Source organism: Podarcis vaucheri (assembly GCF_965113315.1).
Source record: "Podarcis vaucheri genome assembly, chromosome: 1".
Taxonomy (NCBI): Eukaryota; Metazoa; Chordata; class Lepidosauria; order Squamata; family Lacertidae; genus Podarcis; species Podarcis vaucheri.
In genome coordinates, this window is record NC_138759.1 from 59,723,870 (window position 1) to 59,745,304 (window position 21,435).

Genomic DNA, 21,435 nt, shown 5'->3' on the forward strand with positions numbered 1-21,435 from the left:
TCCCAATCCATATCAGGGTTCCCAGCAGCTATATTTAACCTTTTATAAATCTGAGATCCAGTCATGAATTTCCCACAACCCCATCTTCTTGTGCTGTCAGAATCATACACTGCTATGCCTCAAACAAACACAAAAAAGTGCCATTTCTTCTATTTCGTAAAAAAATGTTACTTTGGTATTCATTAGTCTTAAGCTTCTTACATGTTTTCCCCAATATACATATTTCTGCATGGACAGTGGATAGCCCAAATAATATGTGTATTGTTTTTAACTATTTGTTAATAACCTTATACAAGGGGACAAGGGTGCCAACCTGAATAAAATATTGTAGGAGCCCTGGTAAGCCCCATCCCACATAATCACATGACACATTGCACACACACCATTTGAATGGAAATCTCCATCAACTGTGGGAGGCAGCCCCTCAGATATTTTGCAACGAACAAGTGATCTAACTGAATGACCTTGTCCTCCTTTTCCATTTGCAGGATGCCTCCGCTGTAGCCATGTTGTTACTAAGGATTGTTGTACTTTGTTGCAGCCCAGTTCCAAGACTGCATGCAATGTGGTCAACATGAGAGCATTGGCATTATTAGAACTCCAAAAATATAACTATGATGCAAGCTACTCTGCTAAGAGAAAATGCTCTCAATTGTCTGGACACAATAAGAAAGGCATTGTGTTTGGATTATAGAAGCTGCCCATTGTTCTGGTTTAAAGCTTTAAGACAAATCTTTGTTTCATAACATCACTGTAAGTTACTTACACTTTCAGGGTAGAATATTTATAAGGCATTTGAAGCCTCACTGGGGTTTAACTGTTCTTAGAGCATGGGGCAGCTCCACACTGGTAACATGAAAGGAACAGAGGTGGCAGAATTACAGGATATGTACAAAAAGTTTGTTCTAGAATGCCCCAGCGGAGGTCTCCATTTGCATGAATTTAAGCAGTTTTTTGGCATTACCAGCCAGAATGAAGCATCTGAATATGCTGAGAATGCATTTAAATCCTTTGACACGAATGGGGTGAGTATAATTTTCAAAAACACTTGTAGATAACTTCTGTGTACATCCATCTAATTCAGGTTGGAGGCTAGAAGCACCCAGCAAAAATTATGATTGTTCTGCCATTTCTGTTTGGATAATTTTAAAAATATTGATGTTTTCAAGTGATTGCTTTTCTATTAATGTTTCAGGATAACATGATAGACTTTTTGGAATACGTAGCAATTTTAAACCTAGTACTCAGAGGGAAACTTGAGCACAAACTGAAGTGGTCATTTAAAGTGTACGACACCAACAGGAATGGCTTTCTTGATAAGGGTGAACTAAGGAAAATGGTGAAGGTAAGAAGTCCTTCTAGAGGAAGAGGGGCCCCAGCTATGACTTGGCAGGATTACGCCAAACCATGAGATTGGTTGAACCTCTTTACCATGAATTATTCTTTATTTCACTGCATCTACATCCCACCTATTCTCCAAGGAGCTGAAGGTGGTGCTCAGGATTCTCCCTGTCTTCACACAATCCCAACAATCCTGCGAAGTAGATTAGGCTGAGAAGTGGCGTCTGGAGGAAGGCCATCCAGTGAGCTTCAAGGCTGAGTGGGGATTTAAACTCTGGTCTCCCAGGTCCAACAACCTAACCACTACACTGGCTTTTAGCTGAATCTAAAAGACTACTAAAAGAAATGAATGGCAGGTGGGCTATACGTCCCAGGTGTCAGATGAAGAACGGGGGGGGGGGGGGAGAGATCAGCCTTATGGCATGATTTAAGTCAAAATTTGAATGCTGCACAATGATCATATTGAAAGGAGGAAAATGAGAGATTGTTTCCATTGGTATCATTAATATGCATACACACAGCTGCCCTTTCCAATCTGACCGGGACATGGAAAGAAAGGGACAGATCACTACTCTGGGACAAAGTCTAAAAATATATACAGTATATATATGAATTCTGGATTGAGAGTGGGGAGTAAGGAACTCCCAGCTCTCTTAGCAACTTTCTGTACTTGTGTAGGGAGGCTGCCTTAGTTTATAAGAACCCCAATTGTATTGAAAAGAATCAGTGCCATAATTTTTGACCTGAAGTTCAGGTTGCATTGTCCAGGGCTTTGTGGATGTATTTCTCAGTTTTTCTGACTTGCTGTCACTAGTGTCTAATTTGCTGCTGCTGCCTTGTTTCCTTGTTATGCACACCTCACTCACTGTCTGACACAAACTGCTCCCTTATTTTGCACCCTCCTCTGTTAGGGTGTACATGGTTTGTCCCTCCATCTGCTCCGAATGACACAGACTCATCTGTGGGAGTTTGACAAAATGATGCCTCCATTTAGGGCACTGAACTACAGGAATAAGCTTTATCCTGACTGCTGCATGCAGGAGTCTCCCAACCTCCCCTGGGAAAATAAATGGCTAGATACATCAACTCCAAAAGTGCTGATAGCCTATAAAAAACATATGGGGAAAACAACCTCTAAAAACAATGTCAGGAAGAATAACAGAATCCATGCCCATATTGGTCCATAGATAGTGTCTCACCCCAGAGAAGTTGCACCAGATCTTGGCCAGTGTGTGTGTCATTAATGCACACATAGTAGGAGCATTGATTTGTGCAAGAAGATTTATCATACATTGCTTAATACCCAAACAGTCTCTAAGTGGTTTGCAAAAGGATTTGCATGGACTGCCAGTTTGTTACCAGGCCAAGTCAAGGTTTTACTGCTGGTATATAAAACTGCTAACGGCTTGGGACTAGTTTACTTGTGACATTATCTTGCCTCATACATACCTGTTCAACCACTTTGATCAACGGAATTTGAAGTATACAAATGCCATATGTTTGTTCTGAATTTGAGAGGAACTTTTTTTTACTGCAGCAAAATCTATCCTTTACAATCCCTTGCGAATGCTCTCACTACTGTAAATTGATTTAGGTGCCTGCTGAAATCCTGTTTATTTCAGCAAGCCTACCCAGGCATGGGTTTTAGTTCGCTATGTTTGTTACTTTCTACCCCTGCCTTCGTCCCCTTCCTCTCCTATTTCCCTTGTGTGTTGACAACCAATTTGTAAGTGACTTTGTAAAGTGCCATGTATGGACGGTGCCATATAAATACGTGTGGTTTTTTTAATTATTAAATTAATTTTCCCCAGAGTGTCTATAATGTCAAACAAGGATGGGCAAGAAATATGGATACTCAGATGTCAACCCTGGAGGAAGTGTGTAACAGAATATTTCAACTTATGGATGAAAACAATGATGGTAAATGTACTTTATTGTTAGAATTATCTGTGGGCTTCCAAAAGGTGGTGTAGTGGCATATAAGTGATAGTGGGTCCAATGGCTCTGCATTTGCCGTAGAGGCAGAAGTGAGGGGCAGATTGGGCTCGTCAGCCTGGGAAAGTAGCTCTTCTAGGAGAAGGAATCTCTGATCCCAAACTTCCACTGCTTTGTAGAGTGTCTTCGAGAGAAAAATGGTTAGGGAGTAAACCCTACGTAATTCCAGAGTAGAGTCCCTAACACAGGTGGCGCTTTCCGGCAACTCCTGCAGCCAAGCTGTTGCCAAATGTATTGCTCTGCTGTCTTTTGGACCACATCAGTGAATCTTGTAGTCTGGGCAGCCCAGGACCTCCACACACACTGCCCAGGTTTGTGTCCTGGGGAGGTCACAACACAGTGGTTTGACTTCACCCCTGAAGACGCACTCCATTGTCTTCTGAGACAGAGAGATGCCAACAATTCCTCTTTGAACAAATATGTTGAGATATACTACCTGGGAACAATGCTGACCATTCGGAAAAAATGAACTGGCAAGTTTTAGCTTTCAGGCTCACTGCCAAAAAAGGAAAGTGCCAGGCTGTTTCTCCCCCAGCATCTGTGTCTTTTAGCTGTGCACTTTAAGTGAATGGATGGCTTTTGTATTAGGTGCTACTCCCATATCTGCTCCAAAAGTGAAGGGTTCTGTTCTGGACCCACAAAAGAGTGCTGGGCTCAACCCTAGGCTAATCATCCAAATACTCTGGCCTCTGCCTCTAGGCCCTGTCAGGTACCACACTTTAAGTTCAAGAGCCTGCAAGCTCTAATATTGTTGCATAACACAGTGCCGTCAGTGCAGTCATATTTTCAGTATAACACAGAAATACTAGTTTTCAGACATATCTCTGCTCTTGACACATCACGTTTCAAGAACAGAAGACAAATATTTGAGGCCATTTGGCTCGAATGCTATTCATATCAACAGACTGTTGCATCCTATGTAGCTCACTAATTTGTGGATGAAGACCTGCATTTTGAGAATTAATCATACAGGGCTTAAACCGTCCTAGCCAGGAGAGGAACTCCTCTGTCCAGAAGCTCCCACATACCCACTGCCTCTCTGCAGCTTCCAGTTTTAGCACAGCAGCTTGGTCAGTTTTATACTAAAGCTTTGCTGCTGTGAGTGAAGTGCCCCCCAGGCTCTGCCTATTGCTGGATCCTCTCTCTCCGCCCAGGGAAACACATAACAGTTTGCAAACTATTTGCAGAGCCCTCTCATTTTGCCTTCCAGTTTTTGGTTACACTGGTGTGTGACGGAGTCTTGAGCATTAGCTGTTATGGACGCTTGGTTGCTGCCAGTTATGCAAGACTGGCAAATGCCACTAACTTTACAGCTGTTTGTTCAGAGGCAAGTCCCACCTTATTCAATGGGACGTCCTCCCTTGAAAGTTTGTTTAGGATTGCAGCCTAAGTTAATTATCTAGGGGAATTTGGGAAGAATGGCCAATCATGTAGAAAAGAGGGCTAAGCTTTTCTGATAATGCCTCAGCTGTGAGCTATGATATATACACAATAGAGGTTATCGAAAGAAGACTTCTCAGGACAGCTGCTCAGTTGCATAACTGTTTGGCTGGCAGAACAATACAGTTCTTAGTGACTCACTTAAAAGACTCCCTGGGAGGAACCTAAGAGTCACCAAAACTATACAGAAAATGATGTTTTGACTTTATTGTTTATTAAGAAGTATCCTGGTTAAAAACTGAGGTCAGTGGCTTGGCTTCAGGAAACGGCAAGTACAACATGCCCCCATGGCTCCTCTTGTCCTTCCATGTCTGACCAACAATGGCTGGGAGGAAGAAGAGCTGCAAAGCAACACTCTGCACTTGTTTCCCCTTTCTGTTGCTCAGACTCCATTTCCCCTATGTAAATGGGAATAATACTGGCCCATCGTATAATATGATGGAGCTCAGCAAATGAAGTACTTTGTATGTAAGATAATATTCATTTATGGGTAATGATAACAGATAATCTACTTTGGTCTTTCCGTGGCAGAACAAGACTCCACTCTACAGAACACTTGCTCTGAAGCAAGGATGTCAAACTCAAAGAGCTCAGAGGAACAAATCCCATGCTTAGTAGAGGACCAGGAGTGTCACAGGCATATTTTCACCAACAAATGTAGTAAGATGCCAAACAACCAATTTCAATCTGATATACAACTAAAGGGCTGGGGGGCTTAAGCTCTCTTTCTTTAAACATTTATAGCAGTAAAAGGGAAATAAATGAAATATTGCTGTGCTCTGGGGGCTCCTAAAGAAAATTTCCTGAGTAACCATAACTACTCACCCATCTGGGAATGCACAGCAATTCTCTTCTTAGAATATACACTGCAGTCACTACACTATTCAGTAAGAGCAAATGGCAAGCCATCCCTTCCATGATATGAAAGGCAAAATAAAAAAATTCCTTCCAGTAGCACCTTAAAGACCAACTAAGTTAGTTCTTGGTATGAGCTTTCGTGTGCATGCACACTTCTTCAGATACACACTTCTTCAGATATGAAAGGCGTTGGCTTCCCAGTCCCAAAGATGATTCTGACCTTTGTTGTGTACACGGGAGATTCCTTAAAGTTCTGATGTGTCTCCTAGCTTGTGTTTGATACCCTGATCTACTAGTTTACCGTATTTTTCGCTCTATAAGACGCACCAGACCACAAGACGCACCTAGATTTTGGAGGAGGAAAACAAGAAAAAAAATATTCTGAATCTCAGAAGCCAGAACAGCAAGAGGGATCGCTGCGCAGTGAAAGCAGCTGTTCTGGCTTCTGGGACAGCTGCGCAGCCTGCATTTGCTCCATAAGACGTACACGCATTTCCCCTTACTTTTTAGGAGGGAAAAAGTGAGTCTTATAGAGCAAAAAATATGGTAAGTTATGGCCGAACCTCTTTTAATCCATTTTTGAAATTATTCTTCCAGGAAAAATTTCACTGAAAGAGTTTGTTGATGGAGTGCAAAGAGATGAGTGGGTAAGGAAAATGTTAAACATAGATCCCACAGAATGGATCCTTGAACACCAAAGAAAAAAGAATGCAGATGAAAAGGATCAAACACTGGAGGAGAAAGACATGTCATCAGACCTTCCCTAGCATTGGTTATTGTATGTGAAATATTTTCAGCATGATGGCCCTTTGATCCCATGAAATGAGAAGTACAAAATGGGTCAAGGCATTTTAGCTATTATATAATCTAAGGAGTAGTTATGAAGTTGAGTACTATCTCTTGATCATTTTCCAGAATAACATCTTTCAGATAACGAAGCAGAAAAAATAGGTTCCAAGGGTATGTGATATCCTAACATATCAGAGATATTAACCTGAACATATTTCCAGAATATTTCTGTCTGAGAACAATTCCAAAATATATGTCTGTAATCTGTTTTATTTAATCCACATCACCAACATTTATCAGATCCTAATTTATATATTCAATGCATAAGGCATTAAATGCCATATACAGAGGGTTTTTAAGTAGTTCTCCTTTAGGAAGAAATTATAATAGAATGGAAGTTGTCCCAAATCCAGTTCCATTGTTTCCTGGTTATTCTTTGACCCAAATCTTGCACCCATTTTCTCATATATGCATCCTAGTTCTGATCAAAGCATAACCAAAGGTCATAGAATCTTGCAATTGTGTCTTCATTCAAATAAGAGAGAAAAAGAATTCTATTTGAGCACTTGTCACAGTGGGAGATGAAACTCATTTCCAAGGAGTATGTACAAGGAAACCAAAAGACAGCCGACTGAATCTTGCTAGAGAACTAGTTTAATATTTCAGAGTGCTGGCATGGTTTGGGGACTAGTACTGCATACAGATGAGCTTGCATTTACACTCTCATAAAGTCTGTTCAACTCAATCATTTTTTCAATAAATACAAATTCATTTTTAAAAAATCAAATGCTTGTGCCTCTAAAGGAGCGTCAACTTATAAAGATGTGCTGAACTTCATTTTGCTTCAGAAAGTCAGAATGAAACAATACATACTCATATAACTAGCTAAATACAGCATTGTGTGTGCGTGCATCAAAGCAAGCAACTGCTGTGCCTGAACAGCATTTCCAGCCACCAAAAAAGAAAGATGCAGCAGAACAAACTGACTCAAGGCTGAGCCAGGCTATTTTAAGCAATGAGCTGTCAAGCAACTACTGCGATCTCCTCCACCCCCCCCCCAAGCTTAGGCTTAACTTGTATGGATGTTCAGCAGTACTTAGCTCTGGAATCTCTTTTAATTAATAAGAGGAGCTACATAAAGTGATAATAAAAAAGTACAAGTTGAATTCTTTTGAATGACCTCTACCAGTTTTCACACATAAGAAAAATGCTTTTCTGGGAAAAGAAATATCCTGGCTTGAGAAGCAGTTCACTTAAAATATAATGCACTTCTGCAAGTGCTTGAGGACAGCAATTACCGTATTTTTTGCCCCATAGGGTGCACCGGCCCATAGGATGCACCTTTTTTTGGGGGGGGGGGAATAAAGAAAAAAAAATTATTTCCCCCCCAGGCGTGGGGCTGGGGCGGGGGAAGCCCGAGCTTCCCCCGACCCCAGAACAGGCAGCTCTCCACAAGCCTTGGGAGACCGGCGCGACTTCCCGCCGGGCTCCCACGCCTTGCGGATATCTGCCTGAAACCCAAACCAGGTCGGGGGACAGCGGGATGGCGGCGCTCCGCCTCCCCACTGTCCCCCGAGCTTGTGGGGCTGGCGGTGGGGAGAAGTGAGCTTCTTCTTGCCGCCAGCCTCCAAACCAGGTCAGGGGACTGCAGGATGGCGGCGCTCCGCCTCCCCGCTGTCCCCCAAGCTTGTGGGGCTGGCGGCAGGGAGAAGTGCGCTTCTCCCCGCCGCCAGCCTCCAAACCAGGTCGGGGGACAGCGGGAAGGCACGCTGTGCACGCCCCTGGCTTCGAGATGCAGGCTGCTATCCGCAAGCCTAAGGAGCCCAACGGGAACTCCTGCGGGCTCCCAAGGCTTGTGGAGAGCTTCCTGAAGCCTGGAGAGCAAGAGGGGTCGGTGCGCACCAACCCCTCTCGCTCTCCAGGCTTCAGTGAAAGCCTGCATTCGCCCCATAAGACGCACACACATTTCCCCTTCATTTTTGGAGGGGAAAAAGTGCGTCTTATAGGGTGAAAAATATGGTATCTTTTTAGAAATTAAAATTTTCCTCCTCACACTTAAGAAGCTTCCAGGCTTTTGCTATTTTTAAGCAGGATTCAACCACATGCTGTGAATTCAGGTTGCTCAATTATCGTTGTCTGGGAGGTCTTTCAAAGCAAACCAGCTTCCTTAAAAGACTGGACTTTTTGCAACAAGGAATGTGACAGAAAAATGCACTAGAAAGTATGGGATAATACTTGCTTTGCTGCAACCTCACTTAATCTCCCCACAAACAAATGTGAGTAAAATGCATATTATATTGACAATGTTGCCTGGTCTCCCTGCAAAAGTCAGGATGAATACTCAATAAACAGGATGCCTGGAAGTGTGAAAAGAAGCTGCAAATTTAAATGATAATAATAATAAATAATAAACTTTAATTTATATCCCACCCTCCCTGGCCGAAGTCGGGCTCAGGGTGGCTAACATCAAATATATAGTAACATTAGTATAAAATCAAACAAGAATTAAATTACCACCTAAAACCAGTTTGAAATCAAATTAAAGTCTAATTAGATGGCTTTCCGCAGGGTTAGGGTTGGGAACAGTAAGTGCTCATCGGCCCAAGTGTTTACGTTGATCTTATATGGGCATGTGAGAATGCTGGGATGCCTCTTTCATATTAGTTCTTGTATTAGTTCTTATACAAAGGGGAGGCAGGCTGAGCCCTGACTAAAGGCCTGGTGGATCAACTCCATCTTGCAGACCCTACGGAAAGATGTCAAATCCCACAGGGCCCTGATCTCTTGTGGCAGAATGTTCCACCAGGCCGGGGTCAAGGCCAAGGCCAAAAAGGCCCTGGCCCTGGCCAGCCTAATCTCTCTGAGGCCTGTGATCTCCAAGGCGTTATTATTTGTAGACCGTAAGGTCCTCCGTGGGGCGTACCTGGAGAGGTGGTCCTGTGGGTACGAGGCTCCTAGGCTGTATAGGGCTTTAAAGGTTAAAACCAGCACCTTAAACTTGATCCTGTATTCCACCGGGAGCCAGTGCAGCTGGTATAGCACCGGGTGAATGTGATCCTGTGGAGAAGACTCCGTAAGGAGTCTCGCCGCGGCATTCTGCACCTGCTGGAGTTTCTGGGTCAGTTTCAAGGGCAGCCCCACGTAGAGTGAATTACAAGAATCAAGCCTGGAGGTGACCGTTGCATGGATCACAGTGGCAAGATCAGGGCGGGAGAGGTAAAGGACCTTTGGGAAGGGAGGAGGAGAGGGGATGAAAATGACAAGTGTTTCTATTACTGAGTGTTTTGAAATCATGAGCTTTTCCTGGGCTACTCATTCTGAATGAGTGAGAGAGGACCTCTAGTGGTGGTTCTAGAATCCATGGAAAGGAAAGAAAAAGCGACCTAAACAGAAGAGAGTTGGGTATTACCAGTGCTTTGGGGGGCGGGTACACAGGGGTATGCACATCCCTAAACATTTTGTGAATCTTTGTACATACTTTTGTCCATTTACTGTATTTATTTTCCCCGATTCGAACTATAAAATGGTGGTTTTCTTGAGTCAAAATGAGAGCACAGCTAACCTTTTTTTTTAAGAAGAAAATAACACTGGGTATTACCATATTTGTTGAAAGAACAAATTTGAACATGGCCTTAGAATGGTAAAAAGTATAGGCTGAACATATGAGAAACCGAGGAACCAACCAAACCTATTTTCTTAATAAAAGACCCGTCGTTGGCAAAGCCTCGCAGCCAGCACCACCCCATACACTGCTGTAGCCAACAGAGTAACTTATTAAAAATCATAGTCCTCTTTTTCGAAAACGCACGTGCATTTCGAGATCCTCTGAGCAGCGCTTTCTCCACCTCCCCCCACCCCCACCCCATGCTCGACCCATGGCTCGAATTACAGGTGGGGAGCAGAAGACTCGGCTCACGGCGCTCTCCACCCTTTCCACGCCCCCTTTCGCTCTCGTTTTCCGAATGCTACGCGAAGAAATGTCCTGCATTAAAATCGGGACGCGAGGCTTTTGCCTTTCCCCCTGCCTGTCATGACACCCACCGGCAGGTGGATGGAAAGAGTTGGCCCCACACCGCAAGGGAGGGGGAAAGTGGCCGGACGGGTGCTCGCCGATTGGCTGCGCTCGACGCCTCTGCGCACGCACGCCAGGTTCGCGCACGCACGCACGCACGCACGCACAACCCGGCCGTCACGCCGAAAAGCGACCCGGTCCCGGCCAGCGGCCTTCGCTGGTGTGTCGGGATGACTCTCCCGGCTGGCTCTCCACCTGGAGGAGGCCGAGGAGGAAGAAGAGGAGCAGCGGCGGCCTATAAAGTCCGGCCTGCGCTCGCTCGGGTCCTGCTGAGGCGGCGGTGAGCGCGTCGCTCCCGGCCGACACTCTTCCTTCCCTCAGGTGAGTTCGGGGCGCTGCCGGCCCCTCCCCCACCCTCCATCCGGGCTTCTGCGGCGAGAGAGAGAGAAAGAGAGCGAGGGTCGCCTGCCCAACGGAACCGAAGGGAGGCCCCGCCCCCTTCGCCCTTGGGGTTCTTACCTGGAACTCCGGGGAGGCAGGACCGTTGTCCAGGAGTCCAGTCCGTTGGATGCCTTCGAGAGATACGGCTGTCCGTCCTTTGAGAGCCTTCTCGAAACCGGACTATTTCTTGTCTAGAGAGAGAGATTGATTCACCCCCCCCCCCGCAAGTGCGACTGTGTCGCTCAGCAGTTTCTCGAGCAGCCGAAGTCCTTCGCCCCACAACCCTTCGCGGGGAATGGAGGGGCAAAGGAAAGTCTCCTTAGCTTGGTTAGTCATTTGAGTTCTTTAGGGAGCCGCTTCCTTGTTTTAGTGGTGTTTGGGATTCACCTGAGAAGCCAGGAACTGCTCCTTTATCGGTAACTGCTCATTGGGTGCAGCGGGTGGGGAGTTCCTGTCGCCACTGCTGCCTTCTTAGGTAGAGTCATAGGAACCTCCGTCTTGGAGTAAGTTCTGTTGGACCCAGTAGGACTGACCTCTGAGTGGATATAGGACTGAGAGTCAGTTTTCTATAGCCTGATGTGGTCTATGGAAGAAGCATTGGGTTGGTGACATCAAGTCAGGGCTGAAATACACTAGTGGCCAAAATTGTGGAAACCTTTTGGAAAAAGTGTATTTCCTAGGTTTGATGGCTAGTAATGGGTGGCGCTGTAGGCTAAAGCCTCAGCGCCTAGGGCTTGCCGATCGAAAGGTCGGCGGTTCGAATCCCCGCGGCGGGGTGCGCTCCCGCTGCTCGGTCCCAGCGCCTGCCAACCTAGCAGTTCGAAAGCACCCCCGGGTGCAAGTAGATAAATAGGGACCGCTTACCAGCGGGAAGGTAAACGGCGTTCCGTGTGCTGCGCTGGCTCACCAGATGCAGCTTTATCACGCTGGCCACGTGACCCAGAAGTGTCTCCAGACAGCGCTGGCCCCCGGCCAATAGATGTGAGATGGGCGCACAAACCCCAGAGTCTGTCAAGACTGGCCCGTTCGGGCAGGGGTACCTTTACCTTTACCTAACACCACTTTTATTTTGAGCAATACCATAAAATTATATATAAATGGAAAGATAATTTAATGATGAATGTAATGCAACAAGGTTTGTTCAATTATCTGTATTCTATCAATAGTTATAGCTATATAACCAGAAAAAGGAGTGTTTAGAACAGGGGTCAGCAAACTTTTTCAGCAGGGGGCCAGTCCTGGGAGGGAGGGGGGAAATGAACAAATTCCTATGCCCCACAAATAACCCAAAGATGCATTTTAAATAAAAGCACACATTCTACTCATGTAAAAACACGCTGATTCCGGGACCGTCCGTGGGCTGGATTTAGAAGGCAATTGGGCTGGATCTGGCCCCCAGGCCTTAGTTTACCTGCCCATGATTTAGAGAGCCAATAAGGTGTCATCTTCTTTTGGCAATGATGGCTCATCACACCACTTTTTTGGAGTAATACCATAAAATTATATATCAGTAGAAAGATAATTTAATGAAGAATGCGTAAGTGTTCAAGTCTGGATGTGGAATTTTATCCCAATACACCCATTTGGAAGTATTCTGCAAGAGAACATGTAAAACAACACAGTATTCTATTCAAGTAATTCACACCTAGGCTTCTGAGTGATCTTCTCACTACCTTTGTGGAAGCATTTTAATGTAAAAATATTCCCCTGTAAAGATAAACCAGCTTCTAGTGTGCCCTTTTCATTTGTGGATAAACATGTTGTGCAACCAACCAATCAACCTGTTCTTATAAAACTGTCAATATGTAGTACATTTGAAGAACAGCTCCTAAAGTTATGGATAACATTGTATCAGATTTTATTCATACAACAGTAACTTTAAGGCAAGCAGAGCATCTTGCCACAAGGTACAACAGCATTGGGGAATCTATTTGTAATGATAGAATCAAAAGAATTAGTAATACAGCAAACTTATAGCTGTTAATGCATTTTTCATTGTCCTAAAAGAGTAAAAAATATTGAAATAAAATGTACTTTTTAAAATGCTTCACAGCCTGATCAGGTTATAAAGTATTTTGCACTTTTTAAAGCATATATTATTTCAATATTCTGTGCTCTTTTTAGGACAAAGAAAAATGCTTTGGGTTGCTTCACATTTCCTATATGGATAGCACTTCTGGATAGGTGCATGTGCACATAAAAAGACAAATACTCTTTGTGCCATGGAGCATCTTCTACAAGTTTAGGTTGGTATGCCAGTTATGACCCTACTTACAGCCTTTCTTCAGTGATCTATGCCTGGTAACCTTTCATTCTGATCATTGCAGTTCATTGTTTGTGGAGCTGCATTTACAAACTGTCTGGATATTTCTGTTGGTACAGAATATAGATGCAACTGAGTATTGCACAAATATTATGCCAGTACTCTGTTATCTTCACTGGTTCCCAGTCCATTTCTGGGCCCAATTCAAAGTGCTGCTTTTGATCTGTAAGACCTTCCATAGCTTGGAAACTTCTTCCCCCATGTAGCTACTTACCTCTTCATCTGAGGCCCTTAAGGACATAAGAACAATCCTGCTGGATTAGGCAAATGGGCCATCCGGTCCAGCATCCTGTCCTCACAGTGGTTGGCTATGCATTTGAGTAGTCCCAAAGCAGGACCTGTGTGCAGCAGCACTCTTCCCACCTGTGATTCCAAGCAGTTCAGAGGTATGCCTCTAATCTTTCCCTGCCAAATGAAGGGTATGAATGGAGGAGGTGGGTATGAATGAGCAGGCCTTTTCAGTGGTAGTTCCAGGGTTGTGGAATGTCTTCCAAATAGAGCTGAGCCTGGCATTGTCTTTAATGTCTGTCCAGTGCCAGACATACTCCTGTCCAGCTCTGTTTATTTGTTTTATAATCTTCTCCCCTTTCTCTTTTATTTGTTTTTGCACTTATTTGGTGTTTTGCTGCTGTGTTATATCTTACTGAATTTTCATTATGTTGCTTTTTTAGATTTATTCTTATTGTGAGAGCTGCTTAGAGAACTTTTTGTGTGTAAATAAAGTAATTTTAATGTTGCTACTGTCGAAGGAGGTTATTTTCTCTTCCCTTAGTTTCACCAGTGGTTCAAAACGGTGTATGCACTTGAAGCTGCTTCAACCACTCATGAAACCTGGGGCACAAAAAAACTTTTCCCATAGGTTAGCACAGCACATGCACTTTTTAAAATAAAAGCTTTTATGGTACAATTCCGATATCGAGTATTAGTAATTCCAGTATTGCTTTTAAAGAAGCAGTTGCCTATCCCAAGCCTTTGGGTGTTTTAATTATGCTAAAACACCATTGATGGTTGGTCAAAAGTAAAACTTGTTTTGCTAAAATAACTCCACTTACACTGAGTAAGTAGGGAGCTTCTTGGTGTGCTGTTAAACTTGTTTAGTGACATTTGCGAGTCCTGAACAGTAACTTTCATTATTAAGATTCCTAATGCAATTAATAAAACTCAAGTGATTGACTAGAGAGTTTTAGCTGCAGAAGTCATGGGCTCTGATCCAAAGTTAGATGTAATAATATCTATGCCTGCTATGATGTGTTAAACTTTCCCCTTTTAAATAGCAGCTTCCTGGTACTGAATCAAAATCTGTTTCCAAAACTGTTAGAAGCAGCATTCCATGAAAGATGGGAGAGCTGCTGTTTACAACAGAAAGCTTAAAATGCTTCTGTACTCATCTAAGCCTATATACAAGTTTAATAGGCCTCGGATTATGGCCATTGTGAGAAATCAAGCCCCGCTGAAATCAATGGGACTTAATTCCATGTTATTGTATCAAGAGTCTAGGCATAAGGGTGTGTACAGACATGTATAAACAGGAGTCAGTGCAGTTTTTTTCTTCTTTATGAGGCTTCTCTTTGCCTTCTTAGACAACACACATATTTATTTCCAAATCAGGTGCTGATTTCCACTGCCTTTTTGGCTATTCTGCTATGTGTCATGTGGGACTGTCCTTCTTTTAAAACTTTTAAAGCACCTTACAAGTTTTGTGATGATTTTAAACTGCTCTGATGGTGGAAGCGCTAGTCAGTCATTAGTTATATGCACCCCCTCTTTTCCCAGCAGCCTGCACAACCCTTCACACCATAGCCCACCTTATGTCCTCTGACCCCTAACAGAGGTTGAGGGGTGCTTCTGGAGGGGGAAAATCAGTTCCTTCCTGCAAGTTTTTCTCTGAATCCAATCAACAGTCAACTTCTGCTGGAAGCTAGCAGAACTAGTTTCTCCTGACTTTGAATATGCTGCACCCTGATCACTCTAATTATGCATGTCTGTATATAGTTGAGGAGAGAGAGAGAGAGAGAGAGAGAGAGAGTGTGTTTTGATAATGTGAAGATTGCTAGCATTTTAGGATAGGTGGAGCTGTTTCCTTCAAAGTCAGGCAAATAAAAAGCAGTGAACAAATAGTAGTGAATAATAGTAGCCCACTTTGAGGGCAGAAGGCAGACACTTTATTCTTCCTGCTCCAGCCTATTTTTAACAGCAACCTTGGTTACTTTCCCTTGAAACTCAGGAAACATGTGTCCAGAAACCCACGTGACAGAAAAGCAGCTGCAGATATGGGATTGCAGGGGGAACAGCATGTACAGAATGGGATCGATGTACCCACTTAAAAGTCTTGTTGAAAATGAAGTTCTCAATAACTGCCAAAAAAAGGTGGAAGTTCCAATAAGAAGGTGCCTCCAGCCTAAAGGCCTGATTCCTATGTTGTATGCAACAAATTTTCTGATAAGATGGTATCACCAGGAGGATCCTTTCCTGTATACCTCAGTGATCAGTTGACGTGAGGTTATATCCTGGTCTGAAGCTGTATACAGATTTGTACACCTAGAACTTAGCTGAAGGTAATAGTTGGCACTGAAATGACTGATGTAAACTAATTTCTCTTTGCTTTTCTATAGCTATTTTAAAACTATGCTGAAATGGGGCAGCGGTGATATTTCAGCTACTAAATCTGGAGTAAGTACTGGGGGGAAAATCGACTTTGAATTTTATACACTTGATGATACATTTATTCTAAACACCTTTACAAAAAACCTTTTTACTGATTATTGTAGATTCTTAAGTATCAAATATTAAATATTTAGTATTCAGCATTGAAGCTGCATTGGGCTACTTTTGTTTGCATATTTTAGTTTTTAAAAACTCACTCTTTCCAAGCAGGGGCAGGGTTAGACGTGGGGGGGGGGCAGGCTTCCATTCATGTTTGGTTTATCTTTAAAGGAAGCTGAAATCCAGTTGACTGGCTGTTTGGGTGTAGAGACTGGGTTCAAACAACTGAATGCTGTGCTTTCAGCTTTAATAAAACAAAGTAAGGGCAACCCAGCACATTCTTTGTTTTCAAGACTCAAATTGCCTCAAGATAAATTGTACAAAATACCAAGACTTCTGTTTTAATACATTGACAGTGCAATCCTTTACATGTCTGCTTAGAGATGAGCTCCATGGAGTTAATGAGCTTACTTTCAAGTATGTATGCATATGATTGCAAGTTGAATCTAGGTCATGGGTGGGGAAACTTCTTCAGTCTAAGAGTCCAGAGTTGCATGCTTTTGGGGAAGATGGGTGGAGCAACATTCATTCATTTGTGAGTCCCTTTCTACATGTACATCCGGGCCATTTACAAACATAGAATAAAACAGCTAAAAATAATTTAGAAAACAATACAAAAAACCCACTTAAGATAGATTTTAAAACAGTATAACATGAAGATCTATGGCTGTAAAAGCTTGTAAAAAAATAAATTAAGTATTCAGTTGTTTCCAGAAAGTATAGATAGTGGATGCCTGCAGTATCTTGGCAGGAATGCTGGTCGTCTGAACAGGGGCAGCCACATGGACAGCCCTGTGCCAAGTTGCTCTAGGGTGGGCATCAACTACTTTTGGAACTTAAAGAGAAACTGTAGTGCAGAATGTAGTGATCAACTGCATACGTAACCAATAAAGAAGTCTCTGAGACTCTGAAGTAAGTTGGTCTTGGGATGTATAGGGCCTTAAGTGTTAGTACCAAGATGTTGAACAGATGTCGCTCTTACTTTTGTACTATGGGCTACATTCCAGCCACACTAAAGCCAGGGTTTTTTTAATCCCAATTTTATCTCCATCCAGGCAAGCAAAAGGCACCATCACATTTCAATTACACACTCCAGACAGCCCAAGGCACTCAAGGAATGCATGGAACAGGATCAAAAGCATTAAGGCCTGGGGATAGCTCCAAGGGCCTTATAGAGAGGTCTAGAGGGTTACATTCACCCTACTGGTTGGAGGTTCCTCATTCCTGGTCTGGGTAGAAGAATAGTGATCAATTCTAAAAACTGTTTCATTGGCTTCTGCTTCTGTGGAAGGGAAGCTCTGCCTCCACAAAGGCATTCTTTCTCCATTAAAGTGAATGGTGCAGCTCTTGCTGCAGGGAATTTCAGTGTGTGCTGCAAGTATTCTCCTTCAATAAATAGCAGGTATGGCAATTAGCTTTAAATTATTTAAGAGTTATTCTGTATCTCACTTCTTATACTGAAGTATGGGAAATATTACATTCCAATAATGTATTGAAATTGTCTTGCCTGCATCATTTTGTTGTTGCAAACTTAACTCCTCTATCTCTAGGCTCATGGCCCATTTCAAGCAGCAAGCATGTCTGTGACTGATTTGACAGAACAACTGGTCCAAAATGAACAGCTGGTAGCACAACTCAAAGAACTTGTCAGGGACAAGGATAATGAGTTATGCCTTAAAGAACAGCAATTAAAGGTATTGTGTATGCACATAAAGTTTGTTTATTATATAGAAATGAAAATGAACTCAGTTGTCTCACGAACAAGTTGCTCTAAATATTAGCTGAAAGTTGCATTTCAAAACGGTGTCTCAACAGTGATGTTAATTAGCAGGTACAGTTTCCATCTAGTTTAAGTTTTGATAACTTGCCAGACTTGTTTGTCACTCAAAATGAAAATGTATTCCAAGTATGAACAGATGCTGTTAATAAACCCAGGGTTAAGATTATCCATTCCAAATTGCTAATGGTAACTGTAATGTATAACTCCACTTAAGGCCTAAAGCCACCTGGTTCTGCTGTTCTTTCAGTGGAAAAATTGGCTTTGTATTTTGTTATTTTCATATATGTAGATCTTTCTCTAATGCTTAGAAGGTATTTGTTTGGGCTAATTGCATTTTGTCTAAAAAAATAAACTGTTAACAATCTTCAGGCACAAAAAGAAGCTTCTGAAGCCAAGATTTCCAAATTAAAGCTGCAGAACAAGGCCAAAGTAACATCCTTAACAGCGCAATTAGAGGAACTCAAAAATCAGTTATCTGGAGACGAAACCCAAGAAGGAAATTCTGAGCAAAAGAGAGTGAGTTCTATCCTTAAAAAATATCAAATAGGCATTGGTAATGTCTTGGTTTGATCTCTCATTTTCTTTTTTTATAAACCTGGTTACACATACACAGTGTGTGCATATGCATATTTGGGTAAGTGAGTGATCCCATGCTTCTGTCTGGTGCTTGGTTTATTGCTTTTGCTGAATTGGTTACTGCAAGTACAGTGGTGCCCCGCAAGACGAATGCCTCACAAGACGAAAAACTTGCTAGACGAAAGGGTTTTGCATTTTTTGAGCTGCTTCGCAAGACGAATTTCCCTATGGGCTTGCTTCGCAAGACGAAAACGTCTTGCAAGTTTGTTTCCTTTTTCTTAACACCGTTAATACAGTTGCGACTTGACTTCGAGGAGCAACTCATAGAACGCGGTGTGGTAGCCTTTTTTGAGGTTTTTGAAGACTTTGGTGATTTTTGAAGCTGTTCCAAAACTTTCCCGACACTGTGCTTCACAAGACGAAAAATTCACTAGATGGAAAAACTCGCGGAACGAATTAATTTCGTCTTGCGAGGCACCACTGTAGCTTCTTAAGATAAACAGTGACATCTTTGCAGCAGTGGAAAGTTTGTGATGAAAACAGCAAGCAAAGCTCTAGCTGTGTGTACATGTTACTGGTTATGATCCAAGTTTTAACTGTGCAATCCTATCCATGCGCACTCAAAAGTTAGTCCCATTGTGTTCAGTTAGACTAAGGCTACCATCCTAACCCCATTTTCCCAGTGGTAAGTCCCACTGAATTCAGTAAGACTTACTTCTGAATAGATATGCCTAGAGTTATTCCCTAATAAGTGTGTATGTATTATGTCTAATGGGGAAAAATAGTCCTCCTATAGTACCCCTGTTTTTTTTATAATAGCACAAATAATTCTCCTTTTCTTATTTGAGGCTGCAAGTCGTGGAAAAATCTTGGTACTTAAAAAGAAAGTTGAGGAACTAGAAGCAAAGAATGCCCAAAAAAATGAAGAGCTGCAGAAAAAGGTAGTGGTTTGTTCAAGGTTGTAATGATTTTGTTTATCTAGGGTGTTTGCATTATGTCTAAAAACTGAGCAGCTATTTTTATTTTTTAAATTAGATTTCTATACAGTACCAGTGTTCATTTGAGGATCACAGGGCGGTTTTGTGAAGCTAGCTCATATTTATTCAAACTGGCTTGTAGTATGTTTATTGGCTCTAAAATATTAAGAATTCCTGAAGTTGATAATATTTAAATTCCAGAGAAGGAGTGGACTTTTCAGTAGTCATCCATATCAGGCTTCCAGTTGAGAGCAAGGGTTTGGACCAGATGATCCTCAGCGTCCCTTTCAACTCTTATGATTCTATAATTCTCTACCCATTCAACCAACAATGTTACCAGCTGTGGAATCAGTATTGATGATGTTGGTGTTTTTGAAATCCTTGTTAGTAGCATTCCAGTACCACACAGAAATGAAAGAAACAAATTTGCCCATCTTGGCCAACCTAGCTATTGAGTATTTTGTGGGTGGGGAAAGCTGAAAACAGGGAATGATACTTAGAGGAGAGAAAGTAATGGAAAACAAAGAAGATAAATGAAGCTGATTTTAGTGGGTAGATATCTAGTGTGACCAGTGACAACATTTCTGATTGTTTCTAGATTGATGAGTTGGATGCTGCACACCAGCGTGGTGCTGAAATGGATGCTATGCTTGCTGAGAAGCAAAAAAAATTAATGGAAAAAGAAGCCTTCATAATTGATTTACAGCTAGCCTGTGGATCAACTGATGCCAAAGAAGTACTAATCCAAAACAGTGAATTAAAGGTATATTTAAGCTGTGAACCTATATAAAAAGTGCCATCTTTCCCATTACCTAGGGTGTTCCTCGACTGATGTGGCAACTTCTCAGTATGCTGAGCATTATTCACGAAAGTATAAGCATCCAATTGCTACAAGTATAAAGTAATTGCTGCTACTTATAAATACTTGTTTGTCCATGCTGATCTGGATGATTCTCATCCTAGTCCTCTAACTGTCATTTCTTGTGAACTTCAAAGAACCAACTATCCACAAAGGAGGCTTCATTGCAGAGTATGCAACTTCTGGTTCAGAACCTTATCAAGAAAGTTGAAGACGATGAACAAAGATGCAGCTGCCTCCTGGAAGAAAATGAAAACCTTAAAAGCATTCAGATTAAAGAGCGGGAGCATTTCCAGGAAAGAGAAGCAATGTATACACAAAATGTAAGTTTGCCTTTGGCAAAAGCAATTAATTCTTCGATGTTTGGGATTTGGCTCCTGATTACAGGGCAAAGTATTGCAAAATTTTCATATACTGCTTTCTGTGTTTGAAGCAGACAACACACACGTGACACTAATAGATTTTATTTGCGTAGCCGACAGGCCATAGCATCAAAGGACAAACACCGACAAAAATACATTACAAATATAATTACCATAAAATCTTATGACCTATTAAAACCCTAGGTAGAAGCTGGATTATCATTCATCAATAACCCTCTGTCCCATGGGCGGCGGCCTTTTCTCTTGTAGATTGTTCCAGGTCGGTTAAGTAAATAGACCAGCCAAATTGAAAGATTATAAATATAAATATAACCTCGGAGGGATGGTCAGGACAGGGAGAAAGATAATAATAACCAGATGCAGATAAATTAATAATCTCAGTACTTAAAATTTGGCAGAGGTAATAAAATGATAATAATAAAACATAATAATAATAATAAGATCCTAGGCGAAGAATCCGGGTGACGACACTGATGTCCTTCAGATAGCAGCTCTCAGTCTCATTGCTCTCTCGATAAATCTGGCAACCTTCTCTGTTGTCAAGCTGTTCTGGTCGGCTAGGAGTGAGAACAATTTGGCTTCACAAGAGCGGCCCGGTATGGCAGATAGGAGTGGCATGATGGTCTCGTCCCTGAGATCTTTATATAGGGAGCAAGACAAGAGAACGTGTGACACAGTCTCTACGTAGCATGCTTTATGTTGGTTGTGGCTAGAACTGTAGTTACACAAAATTAGAAAACTTCTATAGCATTGTCCATGGATTGTTGATACAGTCAGCCAAGGGTGTGGAAACTGGATCCACCAGATCCTTCCTCCTCTCACTCCCTACGGGCCTATTTCTGACAGGTAGGTTGGGTTGCCCACCTGTCAATCACTTGATAAATACAAAACAATTGTA

At 42.4% G+C, this 21,435-nt stretch overlaps 2 protein-coding genes across 4 annotated transcripts in view; both read left to right on the forward strand.

Annotated features, from left to right (window-relative positions):
* Positions 1–448: 448 nt before the first annotated feature.
* On the forward strand, positions 449–7,204 carry LOC309534593 (guanylyl cyclase-activating protein 2-like). 2 transcript variants are annotated; one of them, XM_082226851.1, is made up of 5 exons: positions 449–1,025; positions 1,196–1,345; positions 3,153–3,261; positions 5,308–5,436; positions 6,232–7,204. In XM_082226851.1, exons 1-5 carry the CDS (start codon positions 831–833, stop codon positions 6,399–6,401), a joined length of 753 nt encoding a protein of 250 aa, XP_082082977.1. In that variant the 5' UTR covers positions 449–830; the 3' UTR covers positions 6,402–7,204. The 2 variants fall into 2 exon arrangements, with proteins under 2 accessions (XP_082082977.1, XP_082082978.1); XM_082226852.1 differs by lacking the exon at positions 5,308–5,436 and having other exon boundaries at positions 459–1,025.
* A 3,391-nt stretch (positions 7,205–10,595) lies between these two features.
* Positions 10,596–21,435, forward strand: part of LOC309532588 (uncharacterized protein) — a 44,046-nt gene continuing 33,206 nt past the window's right edge. The window contains exons 1-7 of one of the 2 annotated variants that reach the window (XM_082223039.1): positions 10,596–10,816; positions 15,812–15,869; positions 17,513–17,656; positions 18,112–18,258; positions 19,167–19,259; positions 19,894–20,058; positions 20,292–20,477. In XM_082223039.1, the coding sequence (XP_082079165.1) occupies positions 15,825–15,869; positions 17,513–17,656; positions 18,112–18,258; positions 19,167–19,259; positions 19,894–20,058; positions 20,292–20,477 (780 nt within the window). In that variant the 5' untranslated portion in view covers positions 10,596–10,816; positions 15,812–15,824. Of the gene's footprint in view, positions 10,817–11,156; positions 11,204–15,811; positions 15,870–17,512; positions 17,657–18,111; positions 18,259–19,166; positions 19,260–19,893; positions 20,059–20,291; positions 20,478–21,435 lie in introns of those variants that run through there. The other variant, XM_082223038.1, reaches the window with a different exon arrangement.

Excerpts from the sequence above, each read along its gene's own strand:
- LOC309534593 (XM_082226851.1), top strand. The coding sequence starts at position 831 with ATGGGGCAGCTCCACACTGGTAACATGAAAGGAACAGAGGTGGCAGAA. Across the intron at positions 1,026-1,195 it reads AATCCTTTGACACGAATGGG|GATAACATGATAGACTTTTT; the intron begins GTGAGTATAATT and ends TTAATGTTTCAG. Across the intron at positions 5,437-6,231 it reads TATTTTCACCAACAAATGTA|GAAAAATTTCACTGAAAGAG; the intron begins GTAAGATGCCAA and ends TTATTCTTCCAG.